Genomic DNA, 16,995 nt, shown 5'->3' on the forward strand with positions numbered 1-16,995 from the left:
TGGTGCTTTGTTATGGCAGCCCTAGCAAACGAATACACTCACCAAACTGATTTTGTGACTCACTATTGGGTTGCAACATGCAGTTCATAGACTACAAAATGCTTTTTTCCTCTGCTTTCCCTCATGCGATCTTTACAGAAAGTGGAGGGGTGGTGGGACCCGGAGGAGGGTGAGGCAAGCAAAGCACTCACTCTCAGGGTCATGCAAATGGGGGTGTCATTACCAGTAGTCTAGCCAACCACTCACTTGCACCACCTGAAGATGAGTGCCTTCTCCAATTTGGCACCCTCGACACCTCACCCTGGCCTAGGCCATGTCAAGTAGGTATAGCTTTTGTCTCCATTTGAGGGGTTGACACACAGTCACAAAGCTTTTAAGTGGAGTCAGACCCGTGTCAGATATGCCTCTAAATTCCTTTGACGACATCACAGTGTCCCCATCAGGGCAATCAGTTAGAGAAGACGATAATAAATATTGTTTTACCTCCAGTACGTGCTCCTCGCCTTCCTACCCCCCAAAAAGAGCCAAAGTTCACTCCTATCCTCCTCTTGCCAAAGTTCTGAAGGACTTGGCCCTCCGGAGACCCTTAGATGGCAAAGCCTGAATTCAGCCAATGTCTGTGGATGTCTGCAGGCAGAGTGGGCGCCTGGGAGAACACACGAAGTGCACGTGTCGTGAGTGCCTTTGTGCACATGCTGCGATCCTAGCCATTTAAACCCACGGACAGGTTGCCTGCCTGCCATCTCCACCCCGGCTCTCCCTCCTTTTCAACTGTCTGCCTTCCAGACACAATAAATACATAAACATACCTCCAATAGCCTCTGCCTTTGTGGCAGTAATATTACCCTCAAATCCGGGGACCCTATGTAGGATGGAGGCCCTTCTGTCTTCCTCCTGTCTGGCTAATTCTGGGACATAAAAATAGTGCCTAACGTTTACTATGTGCCAGGTATTGTTCTAAGCCTTCACATGTATTATTGCATTTCACTCTCACAACTTTATAAGTTAAGACCATTATTTGCTCCATTTTACAGATGACAAAACTGAAGCACAAATAGTAAACTGCCCAGAGTTGTGCAGTTAGCAACGTTGGCAGACTCTGAACCCATGCAGCCTGTCCGCAGAGGCCAAGTTCTTAACTGCTACCCTCTGCGGCCTGGCTGGGTGCGCCCCTGCACACACACTTGCGCATCCACGTGGAGGGGAGGGGGAGGAGCTGGGCTCTGGGAATCAGTTCAGACACCAGGGGGCAGCATAGGCCTGGCTTTGGCCCCTGAGCCCAGCCCTGTTTGGGAAGAAAGGAGGGAAATAGAAGCCTCCTCCCACCTTCCACCCCCACCCCCAGAGACCACCATTTCCCCATACCCCTCTCTCAGGTTTTTGGGCTTGAAGGGCTCTCTGGGTCCCTAGGCCAGCTCCAGCTCCTCCTCCAGCAAAAGCTGCAGAAACCATCCACTACATAACTAGGTGGTGACTCAGAATCTGAGCAAGCCTTGTGTATGTGAGTGTGTGTCTCCTTGTGACTGCATGTGGCTCTGACTGCTGACACGTCTGTGAGCCTGCCTGCACGTGTGTGTAAGCATGTGTGTGTGGGGGGGTGTCCTTCTGGCTGGGGAAGTTGAGTATGTGTGTGTTTATTTCTGGGTGTGTCTCAGTGTTTACCCCAGAAACAGATAGGAACTTCACCAAAGCTGCACCGCAGATTCACACGCAAACTTGTCCCTTGGGAATCTACAGGCGGCAACTCCAACTCGTGCCGGCTCCCACCTGGGTTTGAGGAGTAGTACCCTGTGAGGAGGGGGCAGAAACGATTTTCAGTCCGAGGGACCCCTGGAGTCCTACAGAATTGTGAGCTTCAGCCTCCCCTCCCCCACTCCCTCCTATCAGCGGTCACGAGACCTCTAAGGCGTTCCCCACCAAGAAGGAAGGAGGACTTAGGATTTCCAGCTCCCTGGCCGCTTTCAGGGTCCTCCACTGGAGGGAGCGCAGAGCCCCAGACAGATTTCTTTTTCCAGAGGCCACAGGGGAGCCCAGTCCCTTGCGAGCCCAAACCCCCGGCCCCTGCGAAAGTTTGAGTATGGGAGCGGCAGTTTGGGGCGGCACGTCTCTGGCTTGATATTGGGTGACTTTCTGGAGGAAAGTTGATTGTTTTTGAGGGGGGACAGAGTAAGTGGGGATCAGCATCCCCTCCAGCCTGGCCCCAGGGCCCCCAAGCCCCAGTCCTGGCTCCCCACCACGCCATGCTCCCCTACCCGGTCTCGGAGGCACACACGCTCACCCCACTTTCTTCCTCTTCCTCCTCCAGCCCACTTTCCCTTGTCTGTGTCGTCAGAGCTCCAGGGAGGGACCTGGGTAGTCGGAGAAGCCGGAAACAGCAGGCTGGGGCAGGCACTGCTTACACTGAAGAGGAAGGACGGGAGAGGATTTTGTGTGTGTGTGTGTATTTTTTTTCTTTTTGGTGCTGGAGGTGGAGGGGGGGTGCTAGCAGGGCCAGCCCTGAACCCGCTGGACAGAACTACAGACCCATGGGGCCTGGCAGTGACCGCTGAGAGAGGGAGAAGACAGCAGAGGGGTTGGCAAGGTGAGGGGATGCCTCCAAGGAGGGGAGGGTGGGGGGCCTCTGACTATGAATATGTGGGGCGGTGGGTTACGGGGAGTGCCTCTCAGGGTCCTCCCTCGGCAGAGTGGATGGTCCCCAAGAGATTGTTTCAGCTGGGGTTGGTGGTTGGTGGTACTGAGTTTTGGTAGTTTCGAAGTGTCAGAAGAATCTGGGGTGAGTACAGGCCCAGCAACCGCACCTCCAGGGACATGTAAAGGCAGGGAAAGGAGGGCAAGGAGGTGCCCCTCTGCCCTCTGGGTTGGGGGGAGGTGGCCGCCCCTCCCTAGAAGGCTGATACCAGAGGGCAGTAGGTCCTAGACAAACCCGTATCCGGGCCCCCCAAAAAGGTTCCTGTTCAAGGGTGTGGCTAAGGGGTGAGCGAGCCCCAGAGGCAGACCTCATGGTGTCCCAAAGGAGAGGGAATTTCCCCCCTCAAAACTGCTCCACTTTTGGCGCGGCCAAGTCACGCAGTTAACCCTACTCTTGCTGAACTGGCTCCGCCTCCCGGTCCCCCGCCCCGCCCCCGCCGCCGCAGACACACACTGGGCAACTCAGAGGAGCTCGTTTGACTCTTGATCCTGTGGTCCCACGATCAAAGGGCTCGGGAATGTAAGGGTTGAGGTGAGGTTTAGGCCACGAAGAGGGCTGATGAAGATCCTGGACGTTGGGTTTCCCTTCCCGGTTGGGAAGGGAACATTGGCCCCGCCCCCTCAGGCCGTGGCTCCTCCCTCCCTGCCGGTGTTGGGGGCCTACAGCAGAAGGTGCCCCTGGCCTGGCCGGCCGATTGACCCAGCCTGGTTACTGGGTGTGGCTGGGAGAAAGTCTGGCCCCCTGCTGCCTGAGGATGGAGTGGGGAAGATCTGAAGCCAGGACCAGGCCAGGAAGCTGGTCACTCAACAGGGGCATGCAGAAGAAAGGGGGGCTACCTATGGCTTAGGGATCGCCTCAGTCCCCAATAGGGTAGGGAGAGAGGTCAAAGGTCTGAGCACCGTGAGACACAGGAGAGGAAGAGGGAAGAGAGAGATGGAGTCCTCCCCTGAGTTTGAAACACAAACCAAAAGGGGCCCCACCCCAAGGTGGGTGTAGAGAAAGGTCTATTATAGGACCCTGAGCAGGATTGGGGGAGGATTCTGCCTTTGGGAGAAAAGAGCTCAAGGGGATAGGGACTGGGGGGAAAGGCAGGAACTTCCAGAAAAGGGGCCCCTCTGTTCTCCGTCCCTCTGGGAGTCCTGGGAGAGAGGAGGGGCTAAAAGTGCAGCAGGAAGACTTGGGGTTACCAGGTTGGGGGCGACCCAGGGAGTTTCCATCCCCATCCTTTCTGTCATCTCTGGGAAGAGGGATATTTTGAGAAACTGGAAACTGAGAGACCCCTGGGAAACCACTGGTTTACCCACCCCACCCTGTGGCCCACCCAGAAATGGGGAGGCAGCCCTCTCCCCTACCCTCCCATCTCCTTTCCTCTTGCCCCCTTTTCTTCCCTTCGTTGTAGCCCTAGCCTCCTTGCCCCTCTTCTAGGCTTTTCATTGAAGGCTTATTAACCCCACTTTTTTCTCTAATCTCTCACCATCTTCCTGAGTTCTCTCTACTTTTCCTTTCGCTCAGTCTCCTCTTTTTCAATTCTCCTCCCATGCCCCCCCCTTAGGATTATGGGATTTGGATCTGGAGGACATCCTAACAGTACAACGTGGTGGTTAATCCCCTCTCGGGTTCAAATCGCTTGCTGAGTGGCCTCGGCAAGTTGGAGAACCTCCTTGAGCTCGGTTTCTCTACCTGTGAAAGGGGATAATTCTATATTTTAAAAATTGTTGCAAGATTTTAATGAGGTAATGAGCTCAGTATAATGCCTCATACATAGTAAGTGCTTAATAAATGGTAGCTATTATTACTCTGCCATGCTCTTCATCATCTAGCCAGGTAGTTTTCAGATTCTCTCACGGAACCCTGGAATTTTGAGGGTTTTCTCCAGGGACACCTTTGGGGTCAGGAGGTGGGGAGAAGGAAGTAAGAAGCAGTAGAATTCCAGGCCTACCACACTTGCTTTCAACAGAGAAACTCCAATTTTATATAATTGGGATTCCACAGATTAAAACTAAAATTGTCCACTGCTTTAAAAAGTTTGGAAAGTTCTGCAGTTTATGCAAGCCTCATATTTTATAGATGAGAAGATTGAGGTCCACAGAGGGGAGGTTTCTTGCCTACAGAACCAGAGCCAGGCCTAGAGCTACAACCCACATCCTCTGTCTTCTCTCAGAGAGCTTTCCCTACTGTCCCATCGCCCCTGTCTCCCACCCCGCCCTCTGACTGCAGCTCAGCTCTTCCCACCCCATCACCCCTGTGTCTACCGTTGAAGGAATTACCTTGTCTGAGGCATTGGCCAGGGATGTCCCTGGTTTGAGGTGGTCTGGCTGTGAGTGGTGGTGGGGATGGTCTCTGGGAGGGCTGTCTACGGGAGGTCCCTGGCTGCCCCCAAACAAAAGCCAACTTTCTTGGACACCTCTCAGAGTGCCCAAGTAGCCTTGTTCCTTTTCTCCAGGCACCCTCCAAACCCCAGATCATGTCTCTGTGGGGTCTGGTCTCCAAAATGCCCCCAGAAAAACTGCAGCGGCTCTATGTTGACTTCCCTCAACACCTGCGGCATCTCCTGGGTGACTGGCTGGAGAACCAGCCCTGGTGAGTCCTGGCTGCCCCATGTTGGTCCCCAAGGTCCTCCCCCACCCACCTTCCCTTTCATTAGATTTTCTTCATCCCATTTCAAGACTTGGGACTCGTTATTCCATGTGCGGTGGTCCAGATTTAGCTGGGAGTCTGTACCTCATCAACCAGACTATGCATGTTGATACGTGGAGTCCCCCACCCCCTTAGGAGGCTGAGCCAAAGAGGAGGGAGGTCAGAGTTGGGGTAAGGGCACCACCCACAACAGCTGGAAAACTGGGGAACAAGGGACGGGGCTGAGGGCTACAGAGGGCTTGGATGGAGGAGAAGAGGAGGAAGGAGCCGCTGAGCTGATTGCTGTGGGGTAAAGGGACAGTAGAGCAGAGGAAGCCCTGACCCGAGGCTGCCTCATCCTTGATCTTCCTGCAGGGAATTCCTTGTCGGCTCAGACGCCTTCTGCTGCAACATGGCCAGCGCCCTACTTTCTGCCACTGTCCAACGTCTTCAGGCCTCAGCTGGAGAACAGGGGGAGGGGAGCACCATCCTGCAACACATCAGCACCCTGGAGGTGGGGCAGGAGGGGAGGGGACAAGGCTGGGTGGGGCCTGGAATGGAGCTGGGGTGAGCATTGGATGCTGGAAGAAAATTGGTTGGATGCTGGAAGCAAATTGGTGTTCCTGTGGCTAGCTGTTAGCTAGCATGCAAATTAGATTTTAAAAGCATGCAAACGCATGAAAACTTCTGGAGCCTACAGCTGTGCTGCCTTTCAGTGCATGCGTGAATGGGGGGGCTGGGGATTGGAAGGGGAGAAAGACATGGGTAAGAGCCAGGCTAACCCTGTCTACCACCCTTCATTTCTATAGAGCATATATCAGAGGGACCCCCTGAAGCTGGTGGCCACTTTCAGACACATACTTCAAGGGGAAAAAAAAGCTATTATGGAACAGGTACTGTGGTACCCCACCTCCCACCCCAACTCAACTCCCTGGGACTTTAGCCTGAGCCATGAGACACTAGAAGGAATTTGAACTTCAGGAAAAGTTCAGTGTTCTAGGCCCAGGATGACCAAAGGAGTCAAAGTGAGCCCCAAGTTAAGCTCAGAGAAGCTTGCAATGAGGGACTGAGGGTAGTGAGGCCTAGGAAGGAGAGAGCAAGTGATAAGGAGCTGATTCTGCCAGGAGAGAGGTCTTATCGTCAGGAAATTCCAAAAGGCCAGGAAGGACTGTCAAGGGAGAGAAGGGAGGCAGACAAGGGAAGTGGCCTGTTTTCTGCAGAGCATGGCAGTTGCACCCCTTTAGGGAGTGGAGGCCGAAGGGAAAGGGCTGGGCAGAATGTCTCACCTCCTGGCATCTCTCCTTCCTGTGCAGTTCCGCCACCTGCCAATGCCCTTCCACTGGAAGCAAGAGGAACTCAAGTTTAACACAGTCCTGCGGAGGCTGCAGCACCGAGTGGGGGAAACCTGCCTTCTCCGCAAAGCCCTGCAGCCTGGGGCTGAGGGAGGCCAAGGTGGGAGCCTGGGCCTAGAGCCCTAAGAGGGTCCTGAGGAGTGTGTGGGAGTGATCCCCTCTTGGATCTCAACCTTGACTGAACCTCAAATCTATCTGCACCCCTGATTTCTGCCCCTACCCTCAGTGTCTTTGCACAGCCTGATAGAAACTCCTGCCAATGGGACCGGGCCAAGTGAGGTGAGTAATGGACTGGGACATGGAGACTGAGCTCCAAGGGCAGACTCTGAGGGTCTCAAATCTGTGGAGGGATGGAGATTAGACCTCAGAGAGGTGAGAAAGAGAGCCCTACCCTCCAGAGCTGGGTGAGGAGGAAGCGTGTGGCCCTGGCTCAGGCCCTTTCTTCCCACAGGCCCTCGCCACGTTCCTGCAGGAGACTGTCGGGGAGCTGGAGGCTGCCCAGGCCCTGGTGCTGAAGAGGATCCAGATTTGGAAACGGCAGCAGCAGCTGGCAGGGAATGGCGCACCCTTTGAGGAGAGCCTGGCCCCACTACAGGAGAGGTTGGGGCAGGGCTGACAGGGAAGGGTGGGGGGCTGGGGGTGGACACCTGCTGTCCCTGCTGGAGCACCCACAGGTGTGAGAGAGAAAACCAGGCCAAAGGGTCTTGGGGTGAGTCAAGACTCAGAGAAGCCCGTTCCAGCAGAGCCATGCACACTGTTGTCCAGGTTGTGTCCTGTACACGTGCACCCGGCGGACGGGGCACAAGCAGGAGTTCTTCCAGCCCACAATTCTCTCTTCAAGCCCCGTGCCCAGAGGAATGGGAAGTCTATTTGGTCTATTGGGCGGGGCACATTTGAAAATGCACAAAAGCATCGTATGTGCTGGCAGCTGACCTGGGTACCAGAGCCCTGGGGAAGAGGCAGCTGGGTTTCCACAGAGCTTCCAGGCACTGAGAAGGAACCTTCCTCCCCAGAGCCAAGGCATGTCCCACAACTCGGTTAGCCCAGGTGCCTTGCAGCCACGCCCACTGCTCATCCCACCCCTCCACACACACTCTCCTGCTATCTTCCTGGGTTTAGGGGTGGGGGGTCTGGGCGGGGAGCAGGCAGCCTAAACCCTGTGCCCCCTAACCACTGTCCCGGCCCCAGGTGTGAGAGCCTGGTGGACATTTACTCCCAGCTGCAGCAGGAGGTGGGGGCGGCTGGTGGGGAGCTTGAGCCCAAGACCCGGGCAGCGCTGCTTAGCCGGCTGGATGAAGTCCTGCGAACCCTCATCACCAGGTATGAGACCCCAGCCTGGCCTAGAGCAGACCCCAAGGAAGGAAGAGGGTCAGAGCTGTGGGGAGGGCACCAGGAGGGACCCAGCTGCTAACCTCCCTTGTGTCCTCCTCACTCCTCCCAGCTCTTTCCTGGTGGAAAAGCAGCCCCCCCAGGTTCTGAAGACTCAGACCAAGTTCCAGGCCGGGGTTCGATTCCTACTGGGCCTGCGGTTCCTGGCGGCCCCAGCCAAGCCTCTGATGGTCAGGGCCGACATGGTAACCGAGAAGCAGGCGAGGGAGCTGAGCATGCCCCAGGGTCCCGGGGCTGGAGCGTAAGCTGGGGCTGGAGAGGGGCTGGAGGGTGGTGGAGGCCAGAGGAGCCTGGGGGACTGGCACCACGAAGAACAGGGTGATGACAGGGAGGGCGGGCCATGGGATGTGGGGACCCTGTATGATAGTCAAGGCAGTGGAAGGGGAGGGACCCATCAGTGCTGGAATGGGGTGGGAACATCGTGATTTGGCTAAGATGGGGACTTCTCCCTTAATAACTCAAGCGGGGAGATGGAGATTAGGGGCCAGCAGTCCAGGCCATCAGCCGGTGGACTCAAGCCCCTGCCACTCCTGGCCCAGTTGGGATGAGCCACTCTCTGACTTGCCTGGCAGAGAAAGCACTGGGGAAATCATTAACAACACCGTGCCCCTGGAGAACAGCATTCCCGGGAATTGCTGCTCTGCCCTGTTCAAGAACCTGGTGAGGCCTTCGGGGAGTAGTGGGCGGGGGTCCTCAGGCCAGGACATTCTCCTTGGAGAGGGTGTTGGGAGCCCAGGAAAAGCAGTTGCTTCTCTCACCCTCCTCTCCCTCGCCCCACCCGCAGCTTCTCAAGAAAATCAAGCGGTGCGAACGGAAGGGCACAGAGTCTGTCACCGAGGAGAAGTGTGCCGTGCTCTTTTCCACCAGCTTCACGCTCAGCCCCAACAAACTCCCCATCCAGCTCCAGGTGAACCAAGGCCCCAGCCTTGCCCGAGGCGGGGCCCCAGGTGCCCCTCCCGGCCACACACTGGGGCCCTGCATCCTCACTCTTCATGACTGCCCCGTACCCTGTGTGTTTGGGATTTGTGCATGCTGGGGCCCCGGGTGAGTGGGGAGGAGCCAGAACCGGAGTGCACACCCCAGGGAATGACAGCGTAGGAGCAACTGGCACTCACGCACTTTTCATAGACCAGGGCACTGTTTTAAGTCACACACGTGCACACACACGCGTGGTTTTCACAATAACGTTATGAGATATGTATTATTACTAGTCTCATTTTATAGAGGAGGACATTGAGACACAGAGACATCGAGTAATTAGCCCAGGTCACGCAGCTACTGAATGTTGGAGCTGGCATTGGAAACCCGGGGACTCTATAGCACTGACTTGTAACCACTTCTCTGCAGTAAGGCCCTAATTGAGCTTCAGAAAGCACTCGATAACATACCATGAGTTTTTAACCATGTTGTGTGAGTCCAGTAGCTCCCCTGCACCCTCAGAGCCAGCCCTCTGTGGAAGCCCCTTGCCCCAGTAAGAAGAACCCCCTTTCCTCACCCCCTTCAGGCCCTGTCTCTGCCCCTGGTGGTCATCGTCCACGGCAACCAAGACAACAATGCCAAAGCCACCATTCTGTGGGACAACGCCTTCTCTGAGATGGTGATGAAAGACCTGGAGTTGGCGGGGGCAGGGGGGGCTCTTACCTGGGAGGTGGGGTGCAGGCTGACAAGCATGTTCAAAAGAGAGTGACCTTAACTCCTTCTCATAGACCTGTTTTCGTACTCCCGACCTCTTTTCAGGCCAATTTTTTTCATACTTCATTTTTTATTTTATTAATTCATTTACTCATTTATTTTTTGGCTGCCTTGGGTCTTCGCTGCTGCGTGCAGGCTTTTCTCTAGTTGCGGCGAGCGGGGGCTACTCTCGTTGCAGTGCGTGGACTTCTCATTGCGGTGCCTTCTCTTTGTTGCAGAATATGGGCTGTAGGCGCGTGGGCTTCAGTAGTTGTGGCACTGGGCTCAGTAGTTGTGGCTTGGAGGCTCTAGAGCGCAGGCTCAGTAGTTGTGGCGCACGGGCTTAGCTGCTCCGCAGCATGTGGGATCTTCCCGGAGCAGGGCTCGAACTGGTGTCCCCTGCATTGGCAGGCGGATTCTTAACCATTACACCACCAGGGAAGTCCCCTTTTCATGCCAATCTTAACAGCTATCCTGCAGTAGCACCTTAGACTCCTTTGGAAAAGCACCATCTTTGTTGAGCAAGTTCAGGGGGACAAGGCTGGGGAGCGGCAGGCTTGGGGAAGCGGGAAAGATGAAGGCCCTCCTGAGGAGGGATGGGGATGTCAGCCTGAGGCTCCCTTTCCTTCTCTCCTCCCCCCAGGACCGCGTGCCCTTTGTGGTGGCTGAGCGGGTGCCCTGGGAGAAGATGTGTGAAACTCTTAACCTCAAGTTCATGGCTGAGGTGGGGACCAACCGGGGGTTACTCCCAGAGCACTTCCTCTTCCTGGCCCAGAAGATCTTCACCGACAACAGCCTCAGCATGGAGGCCTTCCAGCACCGTTCTGTGTCCTGGTCACAGTTCAACAAGGTCATTCCCCTGCGTTTCGGACTTCCCACCCCCAAGCTCTTCATCCCTGGGGCACTCAGGGCTTCCCCAACGTCTGCCCAGGGATCAACCGCTGGGATCTTCACAATGCCCCACCACGTTCATCAGGAAGGCCTCTGTCATGGCCCAGGCAGGAAAACCCCTCAGGTCTCTGGCATCCCCCCCGTTTTGGTCTGGGGGCCCTCCGTCCTCCCTCTTTGCCAGTGATCTGCATGACTCACCCAGATTGTGTGTAAACACAGCTTTGGTTCAAAATGACTTTGACCCATTGGGAAAATAGGTCTTATTGCAACAACAGGGACGAAATCCCACAGGGACATATGCAATAATACCAGCTACCATGTGTTGACAGCTTACTATACCCAGGCACTGTGCTTCAGCAGTTCATGTATGCTATCATCCCAACATCCCTTTGAGGTAGGTGCTATTACCCCCATTTTACAGAGGATGAACCCGCTCAGAGGGGTTAAGTGGTTTGTCCAAGGCCTCCCAGCAAGTGAGTGGCATGTCTGGGATGGAACACCGTATTTCTGACTCTTGTTCTTAGCGACTACATTTTACTGCCTCCAAAATAAGGTGGCTCAGGACTGGATCTGTTACAAGAACAGGGGAAAAAGGAGGTCTGGGTGTCTTGGTTGAGGACCAGCTGGGTAAATGCAGTCACGCACTGATCTCTTTTTTAAAAAAGGAAGAAAGAAAAGCCCACACCACCAGAGGATGTGTTAGCAAAGGGAGCAGGACACTCACACCCTGCAAGCTGCCTTCTCTGGACACCACTTCCTCCAGGCCTCATTCAGGAGGGTGTGGAGCACAGTGGTTAAGAGGGGGCCCAGCCCAGACTTCCTGGGCTGAATCCCAGCTCTGCTTCTCACCAGCTGCGTGAGAAGCAAGTTATTTGACCTTTCTAGGCTTCCATTTCTTCATCTGTAAGATGGGATACTCACAGGACCTACCTCCCTAGGCTTGTAAAGATCAGATACATTAATTTATGAAAAGAGCACGGAATAGTGCCCGGCACGTGGTAAGCCTGAGTGTTGGCCACTGTCGTGGATGGGGTCTCAGGTCCAATGTGGTTCCCTCAGTCCTATGACTCTGTCATGTAGGTACTCACAGCCCAATGCCTGCCCTAACTAGGCTCCTGTGCTCCCACCAACTCCCCTCTCCCCACAGGAGATCCTGCTGGGTCGTGGCTTCACCTTTTGGCAGTGGTTTGACGGCGTCCTGGACCTCACCAAACGCTGTCTCCGGAGCTACTGGTCAGATCGGTGAGTCCCCGCCCCAGGTGGCCTGAGCAGCTGTACCTCCAGCTCCCACTCCACACCCTGCGACCCCACCCACATCCTCTCCCTCATCCTGGCCAGGTTGATCATTGGCTTCATCAGCAAACAATACGTCACTAGCCTTCTTCTCAACGAGCCTGATGGAACATTCCTCCTTCGGTTCAGTGACTCAGAGATTGGGGGCATCACCATTGCCCATGTCATCCGGGGCCAGGATGGTGAGGTCACCCCAGCCAGTCCTCTGCCTCTGTGCCTGTGCCCTCTGGGGTTTCTTCTGGGGAGGAAACATCCTGGCCTTCCTTGAGGCCAACCCTGGTCTTCAAGAAGTTCTTCCTTCGGTTCAACTTCTCTTCCTCCTTCTGTGGTCTAAACGTCTACCTTCTCACTGTGAGTTCTGTGGGAATGGAGACTGGTGGGTCTCCCTCCCTCAGGACCCTCACCCTAGTTCCTCTCCTCCTCACCTTGGTAGATTGAGAATGAGTCCAATAGTGGGAGGAGGTTGGGGAAGGGGAATAAAGTCTGGACAGAGGGGACTCAAGGTCTCATTCCTATTGTAGGCTCCCCACAGATAGAGAACATCCAGCCATTCTCTGCCAAAGACCTGTCCATTCGCTCACTTGGTGACCGAATCCGGGACCTCGCTCAGCTCAAAAACCTCTACCCCAAGAAACCCAAGGACGAGGCTTTCCGGAGCCACTACAAGCGTGAGCTGGGGCTGGCAGTCCTGACTCCTTCCTGTTGTCCACCTTCTCCCTGCTCCCAGCTGCCCCCTCCCTGCCTGCTGTGTGTCATCCCCGACTTCTCTCTCCATTTTCATCTCCCTGCTTCTGCTACCTGCCCATCAGCCATGCTCACCTTTTCCACCTCCCTTCCTCCCTAAACCAGAAGCACTCCATGGCTCTCCTTTCCTCCCCACAACAGCTGAGCAGATGGGTAAGGACGGCAGGGGTTATGTGCCAGCTACAATCAAGATGACTGTGGAAAGGTGAGTGTGCTGGTATGGATGGAGGGTGGGGCCCAGTACTTACCTGGGGGAAGGGGTGGTGGCATCAGCCCCTGGTCAGTCACACATGCCTCCTCCCCTCCTCCAGGGACCAGCCACTTACCACCCCTGAGCCCCAAACGCCTACCATGATGCCCTCTTACGATCTTGGAATGGTCCCTGACTGCTCCATGAACATGCAGCTCGGCCCAGATATGGCGTAAGAAGCTTGAGAGACGGAACTGGGAGTGGTCTGTGCTAGCAGGCTGTTTCAGCATGGGCAACTGGGGGAGCTGGCACTGGGGGCTGAAGTAGGGAATTTCCTTTCCTTGAAAGGGATTCCCCATCTTGAGGCAGGGATTTGGGGTGTCCAGGAGAAGGGCTGGCATCAGGGGTCTGCTTTCTTTCCCCAGGCCCCAGGGGTACCCACCACGCTCTCACTCCATCCCCTCATATCCAGCCCTTCCCCGGGAAGAATCGGTCAATGTGCTGCCAGCCTTCCAGGAGTAAGTGGGGCCCCCTCTGGGGAACAGGGCGGGATACCCACCTGCAACGGGCCTGGGCACTTGCATTTGTTAGGGAAGTCTCTTCTGTGAGAACGGGGTGGCAAAAAGCCAACACCTGGGTCTCTTCTGTCCATTCCACTGAGGTGTTAGTGGTTAAGATCCAGGTTCGAATTCCAGCTCCACCACTTGCTGACTTTGGGCAAGTTACTTAACTCTGATGTGTCATCCGTAAAATAGGGAATAATGATAATAACAATACCTACCTCACAGGGTTATTGTGAAGGTTAATTGAGTTAATAGTATGTGTAAAGCTAAACACAGTACCTGGCTCACAGGAAGAGCTATGTAAGTATTAGTATTATCTCTCCCGCCCCTGAAATCTACTGTGACTTATCTGCTGTCTTGATTTTTATTTATTTATCTTTTGGGGCCTGAAGTGGCATAGACACTTGTTCTCCAGGTAGCACTCAGGAGCTTACTAACTCTCAGTCGAGGCATGACATCTCCCCTCCCAGGAGTTGAGGTAGGGGTGGGGACAGGGGTACTTAGAGCCAGCAAAGTTCAAAGTCCAAAGAAACATCAGAAATTAGCTAATCTAGCCCTCCTCTGCCTCCTGCCCCCAGTCGCCAATGCATACGCATTTATACAGATGAGAAGTCCAAGCTCACAGGTGGAAATGGCTTGCCCAGTGCTTGCCGTCAGATGAGGAGCTGGAAATACTGTTTCCTCACTCAGTGGTCATGGTCTTGACTTTGCAACACCCTGCCCTTGTCCAGCTTTTCTTTCTGACTGTGCCCTCCTTCCTGATTCCAGACCTCACCTGCAGATGCCGCCCAGCCTGAGTCAGATGAGCCTGCCCTTTGACCAACCTCACCCGCAGTGAGTGACGCCCACCCCCATCCTGAGCTCATGCTTCTCATTCATCCCCAGCCTCAACCCCCCGACCCCCGCCACCACCTCACTTACTTCTCTGGGCCCGGCAGGGGCCTGCTGCCGTGCCAGCCTCAGGAGCATGCCGTGTCCAGCTCCAAGCCCTTGCTCTGCTCAGATGTGACCATGGCGGAAGACAGCTGCCTGAGGCAGCCGGTGGGAGGGTTCCCTCAAGGCACCTGGTGAGTGTCAGCCTGGGGGTGGAGGCTGAGGAGTGGGTGCCATGCCTATCTCACTGCTTCCCTCCTTCCTCCCTGCAGGGTCCGTGAAGACATGCTCCCGCCCTTGCTGCCTCCCACTGAACAGGACCTCACCAAGCTTCTCCTGGAGGGGCAAGGAGAGTCAGAGGGAGGGTCCTTGGGAGCCCAACCCCTCCTGCAGCCCTCCTGCTATGGGCAGTCTGGGATCTCAATGTCCCACCTGGACATAAGGGCTAATCCCACTTGGTGATCCCAGCTGGAGGGGGAGCCCAGAGACAGCTCTCCTGCCCCCATGGACCTGCTCTGAACACCTGCCTGTGCTCCTGCCAAGCAGCAGCTGGGGAGGGTGTCCTCCTATCCCCACCTACTCCCTGGTCAGGAGGAAAAGACTTTGCCAGGAGAATGTACAGTGGATGGGACATATCTACTCCTTCCTTCCCACCACACACCCCTGCCCTCCACTTTCCAAATACTGGAAGGGAAATTCAGGTTCCAAGTGAGACACGCCCCAAAACGCCTGCACATGCAAAACACACACACACACCCTCTCCTTAGAAGATGTGGCTGAGCAGGAAGGGGGCTGGGCCAGAGCACAGGTGAGGGCACGGAGGGCTTCTCTGCTTGCCGAGCCGGGGCTCCGGACACACATGTGGAAACACACAGACACGTGCACACATCTTCTTCAGAGGCTAGGGATGGAAGTATGGGCTTGGGTCCCAGCCCTGGGGGCATGGGAAACAGTTCAGGAGACCCTGGGAGAGAGGGGGGGTCTGTACACATTTGGTTGCTGATGTGGGTTTTGCCCAGATTAAAAAACAAATCCCTGTCAGCTCCAAATTCCTGTCAGTCAGATGCAGGCTTCTGGATATGTGTATGAGATTGTGCAGAAGGATAAGGGCTGAGTTTGCGTATAGCTGTGTGAAAGTGTGTGGACCTGAAACGTGTTAATATATAGATGTCACATGTTAGTTTTATGGCCACATAGAACACGCACCTCTCTGATTTTGCCTGTGTGATAACACGTTTGGAAGTGTGAGACACTGCTCAAAAGACACCAGCGAGTATACTAGCCTCTCTGATGTATGCTAACCCAGATGTACTAAGCTTTGAGTATGACTCTGCCCAAGTTGAGTCTATGTGGCTGTAGCTTCGGTGGCTCAACACCTCCAATCCTGCCCAGAGGCAGAGGCTGAGCCTGGGGTCCAGACTCAGGTGTGTGGTCCTCATGGTGTATTGGGGGCCCTACCCGCTTCTTCTTTTCTATTTCCCCACCCACCGCCAGCTTCCCTCCACTCCCCAACCCCATGCCACCCTTTCTCCATCTTGGGGGTCATAGATCCTAAGCCATAAAATAAATTTTATTCCAAAATAACAAAATAAATAATCTACTGTACACGATCTGAAAAGAAAGACGCTCTAACTGCTCAGACAGGTGCTGCGGCCCAGATCCCAGCTGAGGGAGACCCTGAGTCCACCCAGGCCTCCCGAGGGGGCCGGTGAAGGGGACCCCACACCCCCCTAGAGAGGGCAAGAGGGAGAGAACCGCTGAGGACTTGGGGGGAAGATGGGGATGGGTGGGCGAACTGCAGCACTTGTTAAATTAAAGAAACAAACTAGAAGCACAAAAATGGAGGAGCAGAGGGGAGGAGCAGGTCCAGTGTTCCCAGGCCCCCAGATCTGGGGGGAAACCGTTTCCATTTTTAGCTGCTGGACCCTCCCAAGGAAGTCCCCCTTTCCCCCATGTCCAAACTGAGTCCAACTGCTCACGTCACTGACTCTAACTAGAGAGGATGGGAGTGTGCTGTGTAAGGGAGGGGAGAATCCCAAATGCCCTGGAGGCAGAGTTCTTGCCTCCTCGCTCTGGGCAAGGATGAGGGGGCACCATGCACCCTCCTTGTGTCCTCTCGCCAGGCCCCTGCTTGTTATTGCTTGAAGCCCCATAGTTCTATGCCCATGGGGCAGGTGGGGAGGCAGGAGAAGGGCAGCGGAAGGATCCAGGGTTGTGACTAGATGCCAGGGATGGAGAGTGGAGGGGTCTGTGTGAGCCAGAAGCCTGGCGCCCTGGGTCTGAGGACGCCAGTCCCCCCCTCACTGCCGGCTGGCCTCAGCCTCCACTTTCACGCTGCTCCTTCGACCTTCCACCAGAGCAGGATGGGGTCCTGGGGCAGGGCATCGGTCCAGCAGCCCCTCCTCGAACTCTGCAGGGAGAAGGGGTAGGTTAGGAGGATGCGGGATGGACGCTGCAGACAGAGGGGGGCTGAGAACAGAGGCAGGGGTAGAGAAGGCTGCGAAGATGAGCTTGATTTCCTGACTCCTGCCCACCTCTGGTCTAGGGGGCGGTTCCATACCCAAGTGTGTGCGCCCCCCTCCCCTTGCTGGCTGTGTGTAGCTCTCTGTCTCTGGATGTGTCTCTCTCTTTCTGTCTCTCCCGCCTCCGTTCTGCTGGAATTTCTGGTTCTGTCAGGAGCTGTGGGGGCGGCTTGGCTCTGACCTCTCCCCCTCCCCCCTTCCC

At 55.5% G+C, this 16,995-nt stretch overlaps 2 protein-coding genes across 3 annotated transcripts in view; one reads left to right on the forward strand and one right to left on the reverse strand.

Annotated features, from left to right (window-relative positions):
• The first annotated feature begins 1,704 nt into the window (after positions 1-1,704).
• STAT6 (signal transducer and activator of transcription 6) lies at positions 1,705-15,881 on the forward strand. Of its 2 annotated transcripts, none has more exons than XM_024736601.1 (23): positions 1,705-1,848; positions 2,306-2,581; positions 5,133-5,269; positions 5,681-5,819; positions 6,115-6,198; positions 6,619-6,757; positions 6,884-6,936; positions 7,109-7,257; positions 7,846-7,977; positions 8,099-8,287; positions 8,619-8,706; positions 8,831-8,953; positions 9,551-9,643; positions 10,361-10,567; positions 11,756-11,850; positions 11,947-12,083; positions 12,423-12,569; positions 12,751-12,850; positions 12,957-13,067; positions 13,261-13,353; positions 14,167-14,232; positions 14,337-14,465; positions 14,544-14,921. In XM_024736601.1, exons 3-23 carry the CDS (start codon positions 5,154-5,156, stop codon positions 14,731-14,733), a joined length of 2,580 nt encoding a protein of 859 aa, XP_024592369.1. In that variant the 5' UTR covers positions 1,705-1,848; positions 2,306-2,581; positions 5,133-5,153; the 3' UTR covers positions 14,734-14,921. The 2 variants fall into 2 exon arrangements, with proteins under 2 accessions (XP_024592369.1, XP_024592370.1); XM_024736602.1 differs by having other exon boundaries at positions 1,707-1,848; positions 12,787-12,850; positions 14,544-15,881.
• NAB2 (NGFI-A binding protein 2) overlaps positions 15,821-16,995 on the reverse strand; it is a 5,841-nt gene continuing 4,666 nt past the window's right edge. The window contains exon 7 of the mRNA XM_024736603.1: positions 15,821-16,681. Coding sequence (XP_024592371.1) covers positions 16,572-16,681 — 110 coding nt within the window. The 3' untranslated portion in view covers positions 15,821-16,571. The remainder of the gene's footprint in view (positions 16,682-16,995) is intronic.

This window comes from Neophocaena asiaeorientalis, unplaced genomic scaffold, assembly GCF_003031525.2.
Source record: "Neophocaena asiaeorientalis asiaeorientalis breed wild unplaced genomic scaffold, Neophocaena_asiaeorientalis_V1.1 scaffold134, whole genome shotgun sequence".
NCBI lineage: Eukaryota > Metazoa > Chordata > Mammalia > Artiodactyla > Phocoenidae > Neophocaena > Neophocaena asiaeorientalis.